Raw genomic sequence first — 20,000 nt, 5'->3', positions numbered from 1 at the left:
CACCACTCTGCTTCGAGGGACCAGCGACACACATACACAGACATACACACCAATCGGGCAGATGGAGGACGGCCCCACAACCCTCGCTGGAACACAGCAGCTGAAGCTCGTCCAGCCCTCGCCCTCCCCTCATCGATTTATTCCCCTCGCCTCTGCCACACATGGTAAACCTTTGGCTTACCTTCCATAGTACTGGAGCCTGGCGTCACCTGGGGCTTATTTCGACTGGCTTGATGGACACACAGAGACAGACAGACAGCAGACACAAGGGCCGGGAGGAGGGCACGCGAGACGACTCCAAGACGGCTGTGCGGGAAACTTTGGTCGCTGGCTTGAAGGAGACGAGCAGCCTCGCGCGCGGCCAGACTGGGTGGGAGGGCGGGAGAGCGGGGGGAAGGGGGGAGGGTGACGGGCCTGCGCGCGCACGCCGAAGAACCTCCTAGATGGCAGGCAACGGCGGGCTTCTTGCTGTTTCCGCTGTAGCTGCCGGTGCCAGGGAGCTGCTTTGCCTAATTCTCGGGTCTCGGAGCCAGAGGGAGGGTGTTCCTGCCAGGGAAGGAAAGGGGAATGGCGGCTGTGGCGTGTGAGGCCCACCGCCCGAGCAACAGTTTGGCTCTTACTTCCGGCTCGAGCAAGCGGCACTGTTTGCAGTTGCCAGAAGTTTGCACGCGCAGTCCAGGGGCAGCTTCCTGGACCCGAAATGTTGTTGTTTATGACAGGTCGGGTCATGGAGCCTTCCCGTCGCATGACCTCCTGAAGGCCTCCTAGACATCGTTCTTTTTTTTTAATTTTTGTTTCTCGTGTCTTCCTCTCCTCGTCATTTAGCTACGGAACACGTGTCGGCCAGAACACTTTTATGGCGTTGAAGACGTTAATTACACCGAAGAGTCATACCAGCCTCGTATCCCTAAGCCGCATAGCCTGGAATGACAAGCACGTTATGCTCCTGCTATAACGAACATGTGTGCGGTCGCTATAAGGGCAATGACTCGTAGACATTCGCTGCGTTTGATGTTGCCAATATCTTGTCAACGACAGAATGGTTAGGGAAAGAGTAAGAGAGAGAGAGAGGGGGGGGGGAACAGAGAGAGAGGGGGGGAACAGAGAGAGAGAGGGGGGAACAGAGAGAGGGAGGGGGGAACAGAGAGAGAGGGGGGGGAATAGAAAGAGGGAGGGGGGGAACAGAGAGAGAGAGGGGGGGAACAGAGAGAGAGAGAGAGAGAGAGAGAGGACAAACAGACAAAAACAAAGAGAGATGGAAAAAAGAAAGAAAGAGAAAAATAAAGAAAGAAAGACAAAAATAGAGAAAACAGAGAAAGAGAGAGGGGAAGAATGTGATTCAGAGAAGCAAAGAAAAAAGTTAAACAGCAAAATAATAGGAGAGAGTCTCATTATCATGGTCAGATAGATCTTAAAATCGAGAAATATTGGAATCTCCTGCGAATGATCATGCAGCCAACATATTAAGTTCCCGGACATCACTGTCTGATAAATTAAGTAAAGTAGCCGTAGCATTGCTATCAGGATTTCGATCTACGTACCAATGTAAGCCAGATGTCTTCATAAATGCACAGGCTTACAACGGTTCACTCTGAGGGTTGTCTGAAGGTCAGTCTGTCCAGATATTAATATGGTAAGTATGAATCTAAAATTATAAAACATGTATTTTTTGTTACAAAGAATACTAAATGCTACAAAAATATTACATTTGTGTTATGCATGTGCAGGAAAATACAGCTATGTATACAGTGCCGAAATAAAATTGACACGAAAGGTTACGAATAAGAAGGCATTAATTATAAACTGGCACACAGTGTCTAAAAGGTTGCCGATCCCTGAATTAGAACAAGGGACGTGGGAGAGGAAACAAAGAAAAAATGACAAGGCAAGGACAAAGAAAAAAGAAAAGAGTGAAAGACTAAGAAAAAATCGTCATTACAGATATCGACCGAACTGGTACTACTAGTGTTAGCCATAAGGGTGTTAATAGCATATTACAACCTCGTCAAATAAACCCAGATGACATACACCGCTGAGGGTCAGGTCCAAGAAATACAAATTATTAATATAAAATAAATATTCCGAGATGTGATGAGATTGGAAGACCGGAAGTGACAAAATGAATAATCTTCATAATAAGGTTGTTTTGAAATTAATTTTGCACTGCATTAAGTGGTGATAACTAATGATAATAAGGCTTATAAGAGCAAAAAATACGACGTATGTGCCTCCTGTAGAGAAAGGTTAGCCGCCCCGTTGCGTAAAGAACGTGCTTTGTGAAGGTGGGAAAGTATGGCTTCTGCTCCACGTTTATTTGCAAACTCGGACGCTGTGGGCGGAGGTAGTACGCCCACGCCTAGGTTGCGTGCTTCTTTTGTTTCAGGGCAATAGAGGTTAGAGTCGTGCTTTACCTTTATTTTTTTTTTTTATTTTTATTTTTTTTTTTTTTTAGGCTTGGGGTCTCTAGGTTAGGGATGTGCTTTTCCCTTCCGGTTTTTTTTAGGTCCGGGGTCTCTAGGTTAGGTTTGTGCTTTTGTTGTTTGTTTGTTTGTTTGTTTTATTGGTCTAGAGTCGCTTGGATTTGGGTTATGTGTTTCTTTTGTTTTTAAAATTGGGGTTTGCAGGTTGGAGTTTTCTTTTTTTCTTCTTTTTTTGGACCTGGTGTCTCTAGGCTATGTTTTTTTTCTTTTTGCATTTTTGTTTGTTTCTTTGTTTAGATAATGGGATCACTTGGATTGGATTATATGTATCTTTCGTTTTAAAATAGGGCTTCCAATCTAATCTAATCTAAGGTTGCGTCATTATTTATCTATTCACATATTCTCAGTAATAAGAGTTTGGTACTGGGGTCTCTAGGCTGGGGTTGTGTGTGTGTTTTTTTTTTTTTTTTACAGGGGTTCAAGGTTTATGTTGCGTTTTTTTTTAAGAAATGGCATGTTTAAGTTCTCAATGCGTGCCTCTTTTGTTTTATAATTGAGATCTCTAGGTTCATGTGTTTTAGAACGAGGTTGTAGGTTCATGTGTGCGTATTTCATTTTAGAACTGGGGTCTCTAGATTGTTTTTTTTTTTTTTTTTTTTTTTAGGCCTGGAGTCTCTAGGTTAGATTTTTTTTTCTCTTTAGCTTGTTTATTTGTTTGTTTTTTTTTAGACTAGGGTCGCTGGGATTAGGTTATATACCTCTTTTGCTTCATAACAAGAGTTCTAGGTACATGTTATTCGATTTTCTTGTTTTCGAACTTAATAGCATAGTTCGTAATAGCATTCCTCTTTTGTTTTATGACCGGTGTCTCTAAGTTCCTGTTGTCTGCTTCTCTCGCTTCAGGTTGGAAGACTTCTCGTGTTTCTTTTTTTTTAGACTCGGGGTCTCTAGGTCGGGTTGACCACTTTCTCTGTTTGAGGAATGAGGTTCTGTGTTCATAATAGGTTTTGTTTTGTTTTATTCCAGGTTCGTTTTATGCGCTTCGTTTTGTTTTAGAACTGCCATGAATAAGTTCTTAGTGTTTGTTTGTTTTTGATTTATTTCTGGGTTTGATGGCGCTTTTTTTTCTTTCTTTCTTACTTTTTTTAGGAATGGGTACCGATTTTCTTAATTTGCTGTTTTTTTCTCTGTTACAAATAGTAAATTCAATGTTTCTGTCTTTGTGTTTTATTATCATTATCATTATTGTTGTTATTTTTTCTATCATTATTGTTGTTATTTTTTCTATCATTCTTTTTGCTATTACTATTATTATTATTACCCCTACCACTAATATTATTATTATTATTACCCCTATCATTAGTACTATTATTATTATTATTGTTGATATTATTGTTACCATTATATTCAACATTATTTGATAATTTTAATTGGCCTTTGGTTTTTATCTGGTATTTGGTCTAAATTGTTATTTCTTATATTTATGCTTTAATCATGTAATAATTGATTTCATGTTGGTGCATAGTATTATTGTATTATTTCTAAAGTTTTGACTACTTTTCAATTGTTTATAGACTCTGATTGATGTTTTTAGAATTCATTCATGGTTTGTTCATATTCATAATATCATTTTCGCCAAAATAGGCCCCTGGTGTTTCAATGTGATTTTGTCTAATTTGAAGAGCCATGTAAATGTGTGGGCATATACATATATACTTGCATACACACGCATATAGATATATGTGTTTGTGTGTGTGTGTGTGTGTGCATTCGTGTGTGTGCTTGCATTCGTGTGTGTGTGTTTGTGCGTGTATGAGTGCATGTGTCTGTGTGTATGCGTGTGTGTGTGTGTGTGTGCGTGTGTGCGTATGTGTGTGTGCGTGTGTGCGTGTGTGTGTGTGTGTGTGTGTGTGTGTGCGTATGTGTGTGTGTGTGTGTGTGTGTGTGTGTATGCGTATGTGTGTGTGTGTTTTGTCCACAGGCTTCAGAAACCCATGTCGCAGTCATTCCAGCTTCAGTTTTCAGGAAAAGAAAGGATTTGGCATCCTTGTGTATAGCGCAGCAATGGGTATAATCCTGAAAAAAAAAACTTTGTGGGCATTTTCAAGATGGAACATTAAGATTATGTGAATTTGATGGTGGGTAATTAAATCTGTAATAGGGATGGCAATTAGATTTTGAAAAGCAGTGATATTAATTATGATAATTAGTATCAGGATAGAAAAAAATATGATTATTTTTATTCTGACATTAATAGTAATTCCTATTAATAAGATTAGGAATTTTAGGTATTATTATTGTAATTACTGATATTATTGGTATTATTAACATTTACGAAAATTCGTAACAGAAATCTGGCGTTGACTTTTTAACCATTTGAAATTCAACCCCCCCCCTCCCCCCTTCCCCTTTCCTCCATCATCCTCTTCCTCGCCTTCCCTCTCCAACAATCTTCCTCTCTCCCTTTTCCCTCTCCACCTTTCTCTTTTCACCTCCATTTGCTTCCTCTTCTACTTTATAAGATATCTCCCTTCCCCCATTTCTTCCCTTCCTTTTCTCTCCTTTCCCTCTTTATTTCTTCTCCTTTTCTTCCTCCTTCCCCATTCTTTTCTCTCCCCCTGTTCTTTCACCTCCTTTCCCTTTCCCTCTCTCCTCTCTTCCTCATTTTCCCCTTCTTCCGACCCCCCCCACTCCTTTCACCTCCTTTCCCTTTGCCTCTTCTTCTCTCTCTCTCTCTCTCTCTCTCTCTCTCTCTCCCCCCCCTCTCTCTCTCTCTCTCTCTCTCTCTCTCTCTCTCTCTCTCTCTCTCTTCCCCCTATCCCCTGTCCCCTTCCTCCCCTTTCTTTCTCCTACCTTCCCTCTTTCCCCTCTCCCTTCCCCAATCCCCGTCCTCCTCCTCCTCCTTTCCCCTCTCTTCATTCTCTTCCTCCTTCCCCTCCTCCTTCACCCCTTTCCTGCCCTTAACCCTTCCGCTATCCCCCAACCTCCTCCTCCTCCTCCTTTCCCCTCTCCCCATCCTCTTCCTCCTTCCCCCTCCTCCACCTCTCTCCCTCCCTTTAACCCTTCCGCTATCCCCCAACCTCCCCTCTCCTTCCCCTTAACCCTTCCTCCTCCCCCAGCCCCCCTTCCCTCCTCTCTCAGCCCCCTTCCATCCTCCCCCCTCCCTCCTCTCCGTCCCCTTAACCCTTCCCCTTCCCTCCTCCCCCTAGCCCCTTCCCCCTCCCTCCTCTCCATCCCCTTAACCCTTCCTCCTCCCCCACCCCGCTCCCTCCTCCTCGAGCCCCTTCCCTCCTCTCCCAGCCCTCCTCCTTCCACCCCTTCCCTCCTCCCCCTACCCTCTCTCCCCTTCCCTCTCTCCCTCTGCCCCTCCCCCTATCCTCTCTCCCCTTCCCTCCTCCCCCTACCCTGTCTCCCCTTTCCTCCTCCCTCTGCCCTCCCCCCACCCCCCATGAAGACAAGAGACGTTCGAAAAGCGAAGTCTCCGTTTGGTCACTCGGGATCGATTTTGATCACTCGTATCGGGTCTCTCGTTCATCTAACCTGCTTTTGCTTTCCGTTCTCGAGTGCTTGCTTGTCCCCCCAAAGTCGTCGTAAACATGAAGAAATTCCTTTGTTTTTTTTTCTGATGGTCATATGGGCGGGAATATAGGTACCTGTGCGTGTATGACGGTGTATGTTTACGTGTACATTGAAGTATGAATGTCGTTAGCGCGGTTTGTTGTTGTTGTTTTTTTTCCTTTTGTTCTATTCATCTTCCGAATGTCTGCCTTTATTAATGTGGATCTGAGCATGTGCGTATTTTAGCACAGGTAAAGTTCCAGCATAGGTTCCTGTGTGCCAGTGGAACGTGTCAGGGGTCGCAGAGTCACGAGGGGGTCGGAGTGCCACGAGGGGGTAGTAATTCCACGAGGGGTAGGGATGTCACAGCGCCGGCGATCAATGCGGAGGACTATCCGTGACATTCATGCCTCACCGCTGCATCCAACCCGAAGTACTGCATATTTATGATTTAATTAGCAGCATTCTTGTGCCTTCGTCGTCGTCAGCATATGTCTAACAAACGCCCGGAGTTATTTCAGAACGGAAATTTCACGAGTTGAGGCCCACAAACACCCGGCAGCAACGTATTCGAACGCGCTTGGTTAATCGAATGCGGGAAAAAATGGCAAATTAAGAATCATTGTCACAATAAGTTAAAACGTGATGAGAGGGTGTTTTTTTTTGACACCCTTGGATCAAATATTCACAAAACTTATTTCTGCATTTAAAGTTTGAATTGAAATGCGTCCATTATTTTCGCAGATACGAAGAGAACGATAGGCAATTGATACAACACATTAAGAGGTAGATAAAGAACACGACAATACAACGAACAGGTATAAGGATATTCAGAAATGTTAATAACTGAGGAACCAGAAATAAAGATAAAACAATTATTCGATTTACGTTCAGCGCATTTGAAAACTCATCATTGTATGCAGCCTGAATTCCAACGGGATTTTGCCGTCTCACATCGAGCAGCGAGATTTAGAATGGATTTTCTGCATGTACAACTATATATATATATATATATATATATATATATATATATATATATATATATATATATATATATATATATGCGTGTGTGTGTGTGTGTATGTATATATATACATATATATACATATACATATTTATATTTATATATATATATATATATATATATGTGTGTGTGTGTGTGTGTGTGTGTGTGTGAGTGTGTGTCTACGTACACACACACACACACACACACACACACACACACACACACACACATATATATATATATATATATATATATATATATATATATATATATATATATGTATATATATATTTATATATAGACATATATATATATATATATATATATATATATATATATATATATATATATATATATATATATGAATATGATTTAATTCGTGTGTGAGTGTTTGCGTGTGTATATGCGCGCGCGCGCCCTCGCACGTATTTGTGTAAGCCCTTATGTTTGAATGCACGCGCGTTCTTGCACACCTTTTCAAATCTCAATCGCCTTGATAAAACTACAAAATGTGCAATCCCAATCTTGCAATTTCAGTATCACTTGCTTCGGTGAAACAACCAAAACTATTTCCCGGTACCAGCTGGCTCGGTACTTTTAACCGAACCGACGCCTTCAAAACACACAAGGCGCAGCACAGTGTGGTAGTCCGGCCTCTCTGCTTGAAATCTGGTGTTGTCTTGTTTGTTTTCAATATTGGTTCGTCGCATATTGTGTTTTCGTTAGTATTTATTCTATTTATTTATTCATTGCGAGATTGGATGATCTAAGTAAATGGGTGAACTGATATGGCTTGCTTTAGGATCATTGTGAAATATTATTTAATTGATATTAGGTTTCGCTATTTTTCCTGTGTCGTTGTGGTGTTTTAGATTATAATTTCATATTTGCTATACCACGATCGACTAAATGACACATTTTTTCTTCTTTACTTTAAAATTTTTATGCCTATTTTCCGATGATAAAGATATGGAATTTGACCATAATTAATTCTTTCTCATACTTATTCCTATTAGTAAATAAATCGCTATTTTTTAAAATCAAATAATAAAAAGGTTAAAATTTGTCTTATATAGAGGTATACATAATTCATCCTTCACTATGGCCAGTGTATTTGAAACTTGAAGAAAAAAAAAATGATTCGAAATTGGCGGTTCAACCCTTGGCAACACCGACCAGTGTTACCAACTTGCAAACCGGCCTTTTCCATTTTCGTATCTGAAACACGTACCAAACGCGAGTACGGGACATGCGTTTTGGATGCACGATTCGAATGGTGTTATGCGGGAAAGGCTAGGTCAGTAGCAACTCGAGGTGTCATGGCGTCAGATTCTATTTTTGGAGAAAAAAAAGTACATGGAGTTTATTTTGATGACGTCACAAGAGTTAGGGATGCTTTGTGAATATGGTCGATCATTTTGGTCTCTCCAATTTTCAAAAAGGATGGAAGATCATGGTTTTAATGGTTATATTTTCATTGAACAATCATCAAAACAGACGCAATGACACCTCCTGGAGTTGCTACTGATCTAGCCTTTCCCTGGTGTTTGCCAACTTAAGAATCACCAGTTTCGAATCTCATTTCCGAAGCACGCTGCACCTTTCCCTGGTGTTTGCCAACTTAAGAATCACAATTTTCGAATCTTATTTCCGAAGCACGCTGCACCTTTCCCTGGTGTTTGCCAACTTAAGAATCACCAGTTTCGAATCTTATTTCCGAAGCACGCTGCAACCCCGTGCTCAGCGGTGCCAATGGGTGAACCGCAAGTTTCGACTCTTGATCCGAAACACAATCCAAAGCGAAAAAGATTCATTACCAAGATTCGAAACTGTCTCCTCACACTGTCATGGATGAACTCGAAACCTATTTTTTCAACATTCTTACCTTAATATATGGTAACATTTTACGATGGGTTTATTATTTATGAGATTAAGAAAATTCTCATATACTCATCAGGCCTTTAATGCTTTAGGTTAACAACTGAACAGATTTTATATTTTCTATAAGTTTTCAGGTAAATAGTCGGACACGAAATAAAACAATTACTAAAACTGAAAAGAATTATTGGCGATTCATGAATGAATAATGTATATATATACTCATATATGTAAATATATATACAATATATACAGTATATATATATATATATATATATATATATATATATATATATGTGTGTGTGTGTGTGTGTATGTATGTATGTGTATATATATATATATATATATATATATATATATATATATATATATATATATATATATGCTGAAATGTAGAAGCATCTGTAATATTTTTCATCTGTGTAAAATATCCAGGATTGAATTATTCTCGCCTCATTTCTATCACCATAATTTTAATTAACATGACTATGCTGTTGTTTCTGTGTAATTCACTTGTTGATTATGTAAGCTGCAGCATATGAATGTAAAAATTATTTACTTTTTTATATTTTTTACATTTATGTAATCATGATTGTTGTTTTTATCTTTACTGCTCTTACTGCTATTTTTATTATCATTGTTCCTATGTATGAGTGTTTATGTATATATATACGTGTATGTTTATGTATATATAAATACATGTATATACGCAAGTGTGTGTATACATGTTGTTTTGTTTATATATGTGTTTGTGTGTGTGTATGTATATATATATATATATATATATATATATATATATATATATGTATGTATGTATGTATATATATATATATAAACACGCAAATATGTATATACACATATGTTTATGTATATACACTCTATATATAGGTAAGCATAATTATATTTTTTTTTCTGTACTTTACAACTAGCATAAGGGATAGACTTCCAGTATCATTCGCCCGTGACTTTCACATACCTAGTCTAAGATAAACACATTTGGCTTCCACCTCTTGATACTAGTCCCGCCCATTCGTGCATTCTAGCGGTGTTTACTCTTATAGTACTGTGTAACATATATTTCGCTGTATTTTCATGCCATATTCTTCATGTGTGTGTGTGTTGATAAGTATTGGCGTGCTGTATGGGTAGATTAATATAATAGGTTTAATTGGAAAATATGCTGATTTTTGGAGGCAAAATAGCCGGTTTGTTGAAATTGTGCGAGGCCTGACCCAAAAAATATTCACTTTGCGGACAAGCATATACACAGAAATAAATACATATCTATCAGTCAAGATATGCATGTCTATCGGACAGATGGTAAGATAAATGTATATCCATCAGAGAGATAGACAACCATTTGTTTCTGTGTATATGCATGTCCGTATATAGTGAATATGTATTGGGTCAGGCGTCAGGTTAACAAACCGGTCGAAAGACTCCATCGAAAGCTTTCAGAATCCATGGGTCTTTGGCTTACCATGGGCGCCAAAGTGTTGTAGAATTTAATAGTTCTGACTTACTGCACCTTGCAACCTTTCAATGAAGGACCGAGAGATTGAAAAGGATGAAGAGGATTTATCAAGTTTATTGCATGGCTCCATCATCACAGCCCTATTGTCAGAACGCAAGACCGTGTTTCTGTATTCTGTAATATGGGATTACCTGAACCAATAAACTACGAAGCTAAAGAATATAGTGAATGAATCTCTCAAAACTAAGAGAAAATGTGTATTAATTGAGCAAAACAACAAGATCGTTTAAGAAACAAATGACCGCATTCAGGTTAGTACTACAGTGCTCAATTTCAGAAAATACTTTACACTATAAACCTACCTCAAGAGTTAAAGAAATACTTGTTACGAGTTAGCCCCTATCCCATTACCGATATCTGATGAAAAGGGATTAATAAAAGGCGAAGATATATGTGATTTTCATAAAGTCCAACAGTGTCACAGAAGGAAGTATTCAACGTATGTCGTGGATGACGGTAGCGGAATCCATCGGATTTGGCCAAAACAAGGTATATTTACAATGTCTTTTTCCTGGAAAAGAAAACGAACTTCACTATTAAATTATTTTCACTTACAGTCACATCTCGTCTCCTATTTACGGCCTTGTTTCCGCACAAACTGGTACTTAAAGCAACACTCATTTTCCTATACAAAGGAAACGCGCAATACAACCAATATTACAATGTATTTTTGAAGCAGCTACGCCCTGTTCCCTAGAGGTGTTAAAGAGGAGTGACAGGGTATGGGTGAGCATAGTAAACACACTTACCCAGATGTAGGCCGCTGTGTTTGAGAACCCAACGAGTGAATTGCTCCTCATGTTGCCAAGATGTTTTCCGAAAATTACGTATTGATTGTAGAAAAGAAAAGAAAAGAAAAAGAAAAAAAAGAAAGAAAAAAAATTATATATATACATATATATATATATGTAAATTTGTTTGATGGTTTTTATTTTGGTGATCCTGCCTCACGCCCTGGAGTCCCGAAGCAAAGGGACAGTGACTGGCAGGATCGAGTCTGACACTTATGTAAGGTATATACTCAGCTGAGAATTTCATTACTAATGTTCTCTTCTTATAAAAGGCAGTCCTCGAATATTACATAAATACTCACAAACACATATATGTAATTTATATATATCACATATATATATTGATATTTATGTTTCTGTTTGCCAATATATGTATGTGTACATATACAAACATAAATGCACATACATACATATATCTATCTACCTATATATAACATATATATATAAATATATACATATATATGCATATACACAAATATATATGTATATATCTATCTCTCTCTCTATATATATATATTTATATATATACATATATATATATACGGTGGTGCTTATGTATGAGCAAGGTCTATAAACCTTGTGTATGAGAATGCGAGTGTATGTACACATAAAGGTGTATTTACTTTTAAACTTTTCCTGTACACAAATACAAATATACTTACACATAGCCTCAGACATGCGTGTATCGCGAGCGTATGTATGCACATACAGTACACCCCTTAAACATCAAACCGGAAACATTATATTTAGATCTTCATCCTCCCAGCTGTAAATGTAACTGTGTTCTATGAAGCACAATGGACAAAGAGTTCTCAGTATTTCTGCGGACTTTACAGAGTGGCTCGTGGTCTGCTGCTCAGCCTGCGAGGAGAGTCTCTTATATTCTTGGTCTGTCTGTCTGTCGGTCGGTGGCAGTCAGATTTTAGGCTAAGTAAGGTTGTTGATGGTTATCCTCTTTCCGCCATTTTTTTATCAATCCGATTGCTTCTAAAATAGTAGTTGCAGTGATGATAATGATGATGATGATAATATTGATAATGATAATAACAACATCAATAATAACAATGATGATGTTAATAATATTGATAATAACAACAATATCAATAATAACGATGATGATGATAAAAAGTTTGATAATGGTAATAACAACATTATCAATAATAACGATGATGATAATAACGTCTATAATAGAAGTAATAATAATAATGATGGTAATAACAACAACAATAATGACAATATTAATAAGATAAATGATAAAAACTATTAATAACAATAATAAATAAAACGCTGACCTCTGAAAAGTAGCTTTTGGCCTCCATAACCGTCTGAAAAGGCATGTGCTCTAACGTATTCATTGTTCAGCGAAACAAGGACGCAGCTGCAAGATTTTCCACGCCTTTTCCTGCCCAACCTTACACGAGCGTACAGTCGTGAGCAGCAGGTCTTATATAAGTAACTTGTATACCATGTACTTACGTGGATTTTGGTGAGCTGTTCGCGAGAAGGAAGTGATGAAAAGCCATATTGTTTGTATGTATGTGCATGTATACACGTATATATACGTATGTAAATAAATTACACAGATATAGACACAGATGCACTCATGTAAATCATTTATACTTACGGTATAAGCATATTACGTAAAACATGTAAACACAACAACTTACCTACACTTATAAAGAGGAAAATAATTAAAATAACAAATTTTATAAAACGAAAACTAGCTTGGCTTCGAAGAATTCCTCCTAAACTTGCTTAGTCTCGTGTTACTTGCCTTAATTAACCGCTATATGTAGAAATACATGTACAGACTACTATCCAGAGAACACACACACAAAACACTCTCATTTTACGTCAAAACATTACGTAATTCCTCGAGAAATGTGGTAACATACAAATTATACAGAAACCAAAGCTCATTTGAACCTGCTTAGGGAAAACAAATACACATCAATTACGGAATTATGAGATAGACATAAAAGTGCATCAAATTGGCATGGGGGCCGAAATCGCAGTAGATAAATGCTAGTAAAATATAAGTAAATGGTGAAGGCAGGGGTCGGGACGTGGAAATGATGTTGCTGCTGCAGAGATGTTGCTGTCGAGGTTGGATCACTGATGAATCATTGCAAGGTCACTACGGGAATACAAGACGCCGGTGAAGATATAGCTATAAAAAATGAATAATATTTATCATTATAAGAATTAGTAATTCGATATAAAATTAATATCAGCAGTAAAATATGAAAGCGAATATACCACAGGATATTTAAATATTTTTTAGCGGGAAATGTAGCGTTGTAACGGTTCTAATCACCCTTCCCCCAAATCCGCTCATTTTACAAAATCTAAAACTTGACATAGATGGATGAACATTTTCGTTATAGTGTTCAGAATAACAGACTACAGAAATCGTGAGAACGCAAGTGAGAGATAAGTTGTGAGACGTTGATTTGCAGTGTAACGGATTACACCACGTGATCTCGAACGCCGAGACCAATTACTTTATTTCACTTAATTCTGGAACGTCCCTTACGTACATACATACACAAATACATATATATCTGTGTGTATGTGTGCTTAAGTTATATATATATATATATATATATATATATATATATTATATATAATATATATTTTATATATAATATATATATTGTATATATAATATATACATATATATAATATATATATAATATATACATATATATAATATATATACATATATATAATATATATATATAATATATATACATATATATAATATATATATATCTATAATATATATATATACATATATATAATAAATATATAATATATATATATAATATAGATACATATATATAATATATATATAATATATATATAATATATATGTATATTATATATATATAATATATATATATGTATGATATATATATAATATATACATATATATATATGATATATACATATATATAATATATATATATAATATATATACACATATATAATATATATATATAATATATATATATGAGATATATATATAATATATATAATATATATATAATATATATATATTATATATAATATATCTATAAATATATAATATATATATATAATATATATATAATATATATATATGTATATATATATGTATATATATATACCTTTAAACAATCAATCATTAACAAATAAAGGCTCCATAGCAACAAATCGAACAAGTACAATTTCCCCAGGTATTGAAAGTCTTTTTGTTGTACACATATAGACAATCGGGCACAGATGTTCCATTATCAACATTCGCGCTAGTACAATACTTGTAATATTGCCTGTTCATACTACACATACGTATTCGCCAGGAAGCTCTTTAGTATTTCCTTATACGATTCAAGGCCACAGTCAGAATGTACTTTCAAGCCTTATTTGGATATCCAACGCGAGGTAAATCGTTAATAGCATCGGAATAAATTATATAAACTGGCTATCAGACGAATTATGTGACAGGTTGCCACGCAGGCTATTAATATCGACGTGTTTTTATTTTAGAAGCCGACAAATTGCAAAATAGATTACCATATGACGCACTCGCTCTCGACCTGGGCCTTATCTCCAAACTGTTAAGAGTGCGCTAAAATCGCACTTCCTCCGATAAGACGAAGGGCATAAGTGAGTCATCGTCCCTGGTTGGTGCAGACGAAAGCACGAAAGGCATACCCTATGAATTAACGGCAAAAGATTGAAAATAAAGGAAGGTATGGCATTCACTCTCCCCAAGGCCACATATCAGTCCCACAGGAAGGACTTCAAGACCTTCGACTTGCGCAACACTTGGTGAATCGCTGATTTTGGCTCACGTGTTGTATAATGACGGTTTTCCGTAACTTTTCGCCGACTTTCCCGTAATGTATAGTGAAATATTCATGGTGACTCATGTTTCGGGGTAAGTATATTTTTTGATGATGGAGGTGGTCGTTGCGGGAAAATGAGTTTGTAATGTATGGTTTTAAAGAGATCTGATTTCGTTCCATCGTTACATTGCATAATAACGACATAGCTATGGTAGAAATTAAGGAAGAAATTCGAAACAGCCATCGCTCAAAAGCAGACGCCGCCCAGCACAACAAAAACAAGGATCAGACGAAAACAAAAGCAACAGAGAAGTGGATGCCGTCCAGCAAAACAACGACAAAACAAAGCCAAGAATAAATACAAAACTAAAAATGAGGAACAAAATAAAAACAAAAGCAGACGCCGCCCAACACTTCCTAGGGTTTGTTTATGTTCTTCTCGAAACTCAAACGAAACACTGTGGCCAACGAAGAAATTCGGATAATTAATCAACATCTAAACAAACTGTAAATCAAACCACTCCAATAGATTAACCACTATTCAAGTATTCATTACGATAACTAACAAGATTTATATAAGACTTTTAGAATTCTTAAATAATGGATCCAATACTATAGTCTCTCGCGTGATGTTGTCATCCGGGAGGCTCACCTGCGCGTGGAGTGTCGAAGGAGATTCAAATACCTGGTAAGCCCTTCCGTTTCTCCGCCTTTAAACCCTTTTGACAGGTGAATAGGCCGACACGACTACTCTTCGGAGATCACGAGCTGACTGGCGGAGGCGCTGGAGTAGTTGTCACAAGGCGTAATGGCGGGAGGGGGGAGAAAGGGGAGTTTAAAGTGCGCGGGGGAAGAGGTCCGTGTGATGGCGATGGAGAAGCGTTTATGGCGGAGGACATACAAGAGGCAGACTTATTTCTCCCCTTTTCGCTCTTCCCTTTCGCTGTAAATCTTCCCCGTTTCTCTTATTTTTCCATTCCTACTGATTTATTTCCGTTGTCTTTTCTTGATAATCTGTTTCGGTTGTATATTATTTCAGTTGCTGTGTATTCCTACCTAGTTTATTTTAAATTATTTTTCTAATTTCCTTTATTCCTTTGTCGGGTTTCTTGACATTCCTCGATTTGCCTCTCTTGATGATTGTCTTTTTTCTCTTTCGGTTTTTACAATGTTTTTGGGGTGTTGTGTTGTCTTAATCAGCCCAGAGAATTGCCTTTTGATTAATTAATGGGTTTTTGCATTATTAAGAAAAATTATGGAAACATTTAATTGGTTCGAATATGCATTTCCGATTATGGCAAGTTAAGTACAGTCTAAATGAAGAATCGGATTATTCCTTTCGCATGTTGCATTGGAATGTGAATTTACTAATTTATTATATTTATAAGATTGGAAAAATTAACCAGCGAAGAAATGTATAGTTAACAAAGTATATCCAGAGCGCATTTGAAGAAATCAAGTATCAATGCCAGAAATCAGTTGCAATGTGCACAAAATGTAACACATTTTCAAGGGCAATTTATTTTTGTTTCTGTCTCTTACCTGATATAAGTGTACAAAGTCTTTATCATAGGTTTGCATATTTTATAACCTAAAATTTTTTTATTGCTCAAAATACGATATTTCCAATACTATAAATGAGTTACATAAGTCCGTAGAACAATTAGTTACTGTTTTTCTGTAGATTTTTTTTTCCAAAACAATTTCCTTCATCAGAATATCTTGGAATATTAAATTTTTGTTCGAGACAATCAACAGTCCATTTATGTATATAAGTTTTGATAATTTATTCATTTATGAATATTTTCAGCATTTTATTATTTTCTTGAAATTCCTGTGGTTATATTGTATAAGATTTTCAGACATTGATAGATTGTGACGGATACCATGAAGTATTTTGAATTTTATATTGGCAGGATTATCTGGTTTCATTACTAAATTTGGCAGTTAAAGAGTTTGAAATATAAAGGAGAGTTTGATATCTCTCCAATTAAAGCTTGTAGATTAATTTTTTTTTCATGTATTAAAAATAGATAAATGAAGAAATGATTCTCTATTATGTGCATAGGTTGTTAATTCTGCATGACCTTTGAGAGTTATTTGAATTTTTTGACTGTTTTGAAATGTTATGAAATATGTGCTGTACAGGAAAACTAGTATGTAATTCTTACTTTTTTGTCATCATTATTGTTTTTGTTGTTATTGATGACTTTATTATTACTACTTTTTTCTTTTTTTTTCTTTTTATTATGGATCCACAGTGCCATAAGTGGAATAGTGAAGCAATGTCTTGGAAGAACCTGTGTAATACCAGTGTTTGTGCCAGAAACTTTGTGTATGTGGCGGTTATATAGGTAGCATTGTGGTTCTTTCTTAGATAAAATACCATGTGAAAAGCTAAGAGAACTGGAGATTTTCATTACTCCTTGATTATACATAGTAAGAGTGTATTATGAGTGCAAAAATTCTGGAAATCAGAGCCAAATTAAACAGCAAATTAAACACATGCTCGGTCCATATAGCTATGAGTAGGTGGTTTGTTGACATGAAGAGGCTGTGGGGAAGTTGCTCCCTCAAAGCTGGTCTCTGTTTAGAACTGAAAATAGACCAGCAGTGGTCACAGGTTCCTCTTGGCATGGCAAGTAAAGGGTTCATTTTGACATGGTGGCAGTGGATTCCCACAGTTAGATATCTTTCGGAACTACTCCCTACTCCCACTGGAACATTGTGCTTTATTGTTGGCCATTGCGGAAAATAGTAATATTTCCAAGAAACCCACAGTGTTTCAAAGCAGGAAACACTGTTTTTTTTTCCACCTTGCATTTATATGGCATGTTTTTTACAATAATGATAAAAAAACAAATACTTATGACTAACTTACTCTGATCTGTGATGCATAACTTCAAATCTTGAGTTAAAACTTCTTGATACACCTGTAGTGACTGAAGTGATGGCAGTGGCGGATATGCCTTTGGCACATCGACAGAGTTCAGCAAACCAAGGTGTATATTCTGGCAAGATGGAGTTTGTTGGCAAGTTATTAGTGAATAATTAAGCAGGCCAATTCAGAATATATGTAATGAAGGTTTATTGGTTCTTAAGGTTGGAATAATGAGGATTTGTGGCCGTGGTCATTATTTAAGGAATTGGAGCACTGTTATTTCAGTAATGTTTACCCATAAAACAGTGTGAAATATTTATCTGGGAAGTTGATTCCTGTAACATCAGATTTGAATTACTATGTCTTGGAGAAATTGTCAGTGGAGGTTAGAGATAATGTATAATAGGAAAGGAAATAGGAAAGCTTAAGATGGAAAGGTGACTGACAACAAAAATAGCTAAGATTAAGCAAGTAATTTATTTTAAAGCATAATATATAGTATTGATGAAAATTGTGGAAATTTTATATCTTTCTGGGTTCTTAAATGAAGGGCCTTGCATAGATTATGATTTTTTTTTGCTGATTATGTAGATCTAATAGCAAGTTCTAGCTTTCGATAGAACCCACTCGCTATACATACTAGTGTTTATATGGGACTTGTTACTGTTTAGATTTAAACAGAGTCACTTTGGGAGATCCTGAGACTGAGAGGAATTCCAACAAGGATTATTGGACTAATAGCAAGCCTGTATACTGGTACTGAAAGAACTGTAAAGTGTGGTAGGGGCCTGTCGAGCTTCTTTTCTATTAGTTCAGGAGTGAGGCAAGGCTGTGTCCTTGCGCCAACTCTTTTCAACACCAGCATGGACTGGATACTGGGCAGAGCTACTGGTCAAAGTAATTGTGGATCAACACTGGGCAATATCAAGGTTACAGACCTTGACTTTACTGATGACGTTGCCATTCTATCTGAGTCTTTGGAAACCCTAGTGGCGGCTCTCGATGCATTTAGCAATGAAGCGAAGCCCTTGGGTCTAGAGGTCTCCTGGACCAAGACCAAGGTCCAGGAATTTGGGGACTTGTTAGGAGAACCTGTTCAGTCGGTACGTGCTTGCGGTGAGGACATTGAAGTCACAGAGAGCTTTCCATACCTTGGTAGTGTAGTTCATAACTCTGGGCTGTCAGACCATGAAGTCAGCAGATGGATTGGCCTGGCAGCATGGGTCATGAACTCTCTCGACAAGGGTATTTGGAGATGTCAGTACCTGTGCAGAAGGACCAAGCTACAGGTTTTTAAGGCCCTGATAATGCCAGTTTTGCTATACGGTAGCGAAACCTGGACATTGTCCTGTGCCTTGGAGGCTCGTCTTGAAGCCTTTTGTAAAAGGTCCTTGTGCTGGATCATAGGGTACTGTTGGCGGGACCTGTTATCTGCACAATCCGTGATTGCCAACTCAGGCTATACGGCCACCTGGCTTACTTTCCTCAGGATGATCCTGCCCATCAGGTCGTCTCTGTTCGAGACAACCCTGGGTGGAGGAGGCCTGTGGGACGACCTAGGAAGTTGTGCCTTGGGCAGATCGACCAAACCTGCCGTGAAGAACTAGAGATGGGTCGAGTCCCTGCCTGGCGTCTAGCCATGAGGGATCCTCGTACGTGGAAGCGAAGGGCGGATGCGGCTATGCGCCCCTGTCAGTGTCAGCCCCCTTGATGATGATGAGAGATTTATAGATTTTCCCTCTCCAAGTCCCTGCGGGCATTAGGTGATGTAGTTGGTAGATAAAAAAGAAAAAAAAAAGTTTAGATAGACTTCAACCTTATAAGATGCAAATTTTTATCTTACTTATTAGGACAACGTGTAGAACAGTATGGCATTTAGATTTTCCTTGTTACGGCCAGATTAAACAAGAAGTTTGTCCCTGTGCACTTTAGATAGCCTGAGCCAGAACTACATGGCCTAGATAACCTAACCAACCTGGAATGCTTTGACCACTACACCAGTCCATGACCTGCGACAGATAAGTTTTGTAACGTATCTACGTAATTACATAAGCTAACAAGTGAGAGAATGTAACTTGGAGACCCCATGGGGTGTTAGT

At 37.5% G+C, this 20,000-nt stretch overlaps 2 protein-coding genes across 6 annotated transcripts in view; one reads left to right on the top strand and one right to left on the bottom strand.

The window, feature by feature from the left end:
• The window catches only part of LOC113827212 (synaptic vesicle glycoprotein 2C), a 43,214-nt gene extending 42,143 nt beyond the window's left edge, over positions 1–1,071 (bottom strand). For all 4 annotated transcript variants that reach the window (XM_070117530.1, XM_070117528.1, XM_070117529.1 and 1 more), the window contains exon 1: positions 182–1,071. Coding sequence is in view for 1 of the 4 variants with exons in the window: in XM_070117528.1 (XP_069973629.1) it covers positions 182–188 (7 nt within the window). In the remaining 3 variants the exon portion in view is untranslated. The remainder of the gene's footprint in view (positions 1–181) is intronic.
• Positions 1–20,000, top strand: part of LOC113816539 (CTD small phosphatase-like protein 2-A) — a 62,783-nt gene that overhangs the window by 13,228 nt on the left and 29,555 nt on the right. Inside the window, exon 1 of one of the 2 annotated variants that reach the window (XM_070117533.1) lies at positions 15,561–15,708. The exons of the other annotated variant lie outside the window; for it this stretch is intronic. Coding sequence (XP_069973634.1) covers positions 15,650–15,708 — 59 coding nt within the window. The 5' untranslated portion in view covers positions 15,561–15,649. Of the gene's footprint in view, positions 1–15,560; positions 15,709–20,000 lie in introns of those variants that run through there. 2 annotated transcript variants of the gene reach the window in all.

The sequence above is a fragment of the Penaeus vannamei genome, chromosome 40 (genome assembly GCF_042767895.1).
Source record: "Penaeus vannamei isolate JL-2024 chromosome 40, ASM4276789v1, whole genome shotgun sequence".
Taxonomy (NCBI): Eukaryota; Metazoa; Arthropoda; class Malacostraca; order Decapoda; family Penaeidae; genus Penaeus; species Penaeus vannamei.
Note: the sequence above shows the minus strand (reverse complement) of the source record. Positions and strands in the feature narration are given on the sequence as shown.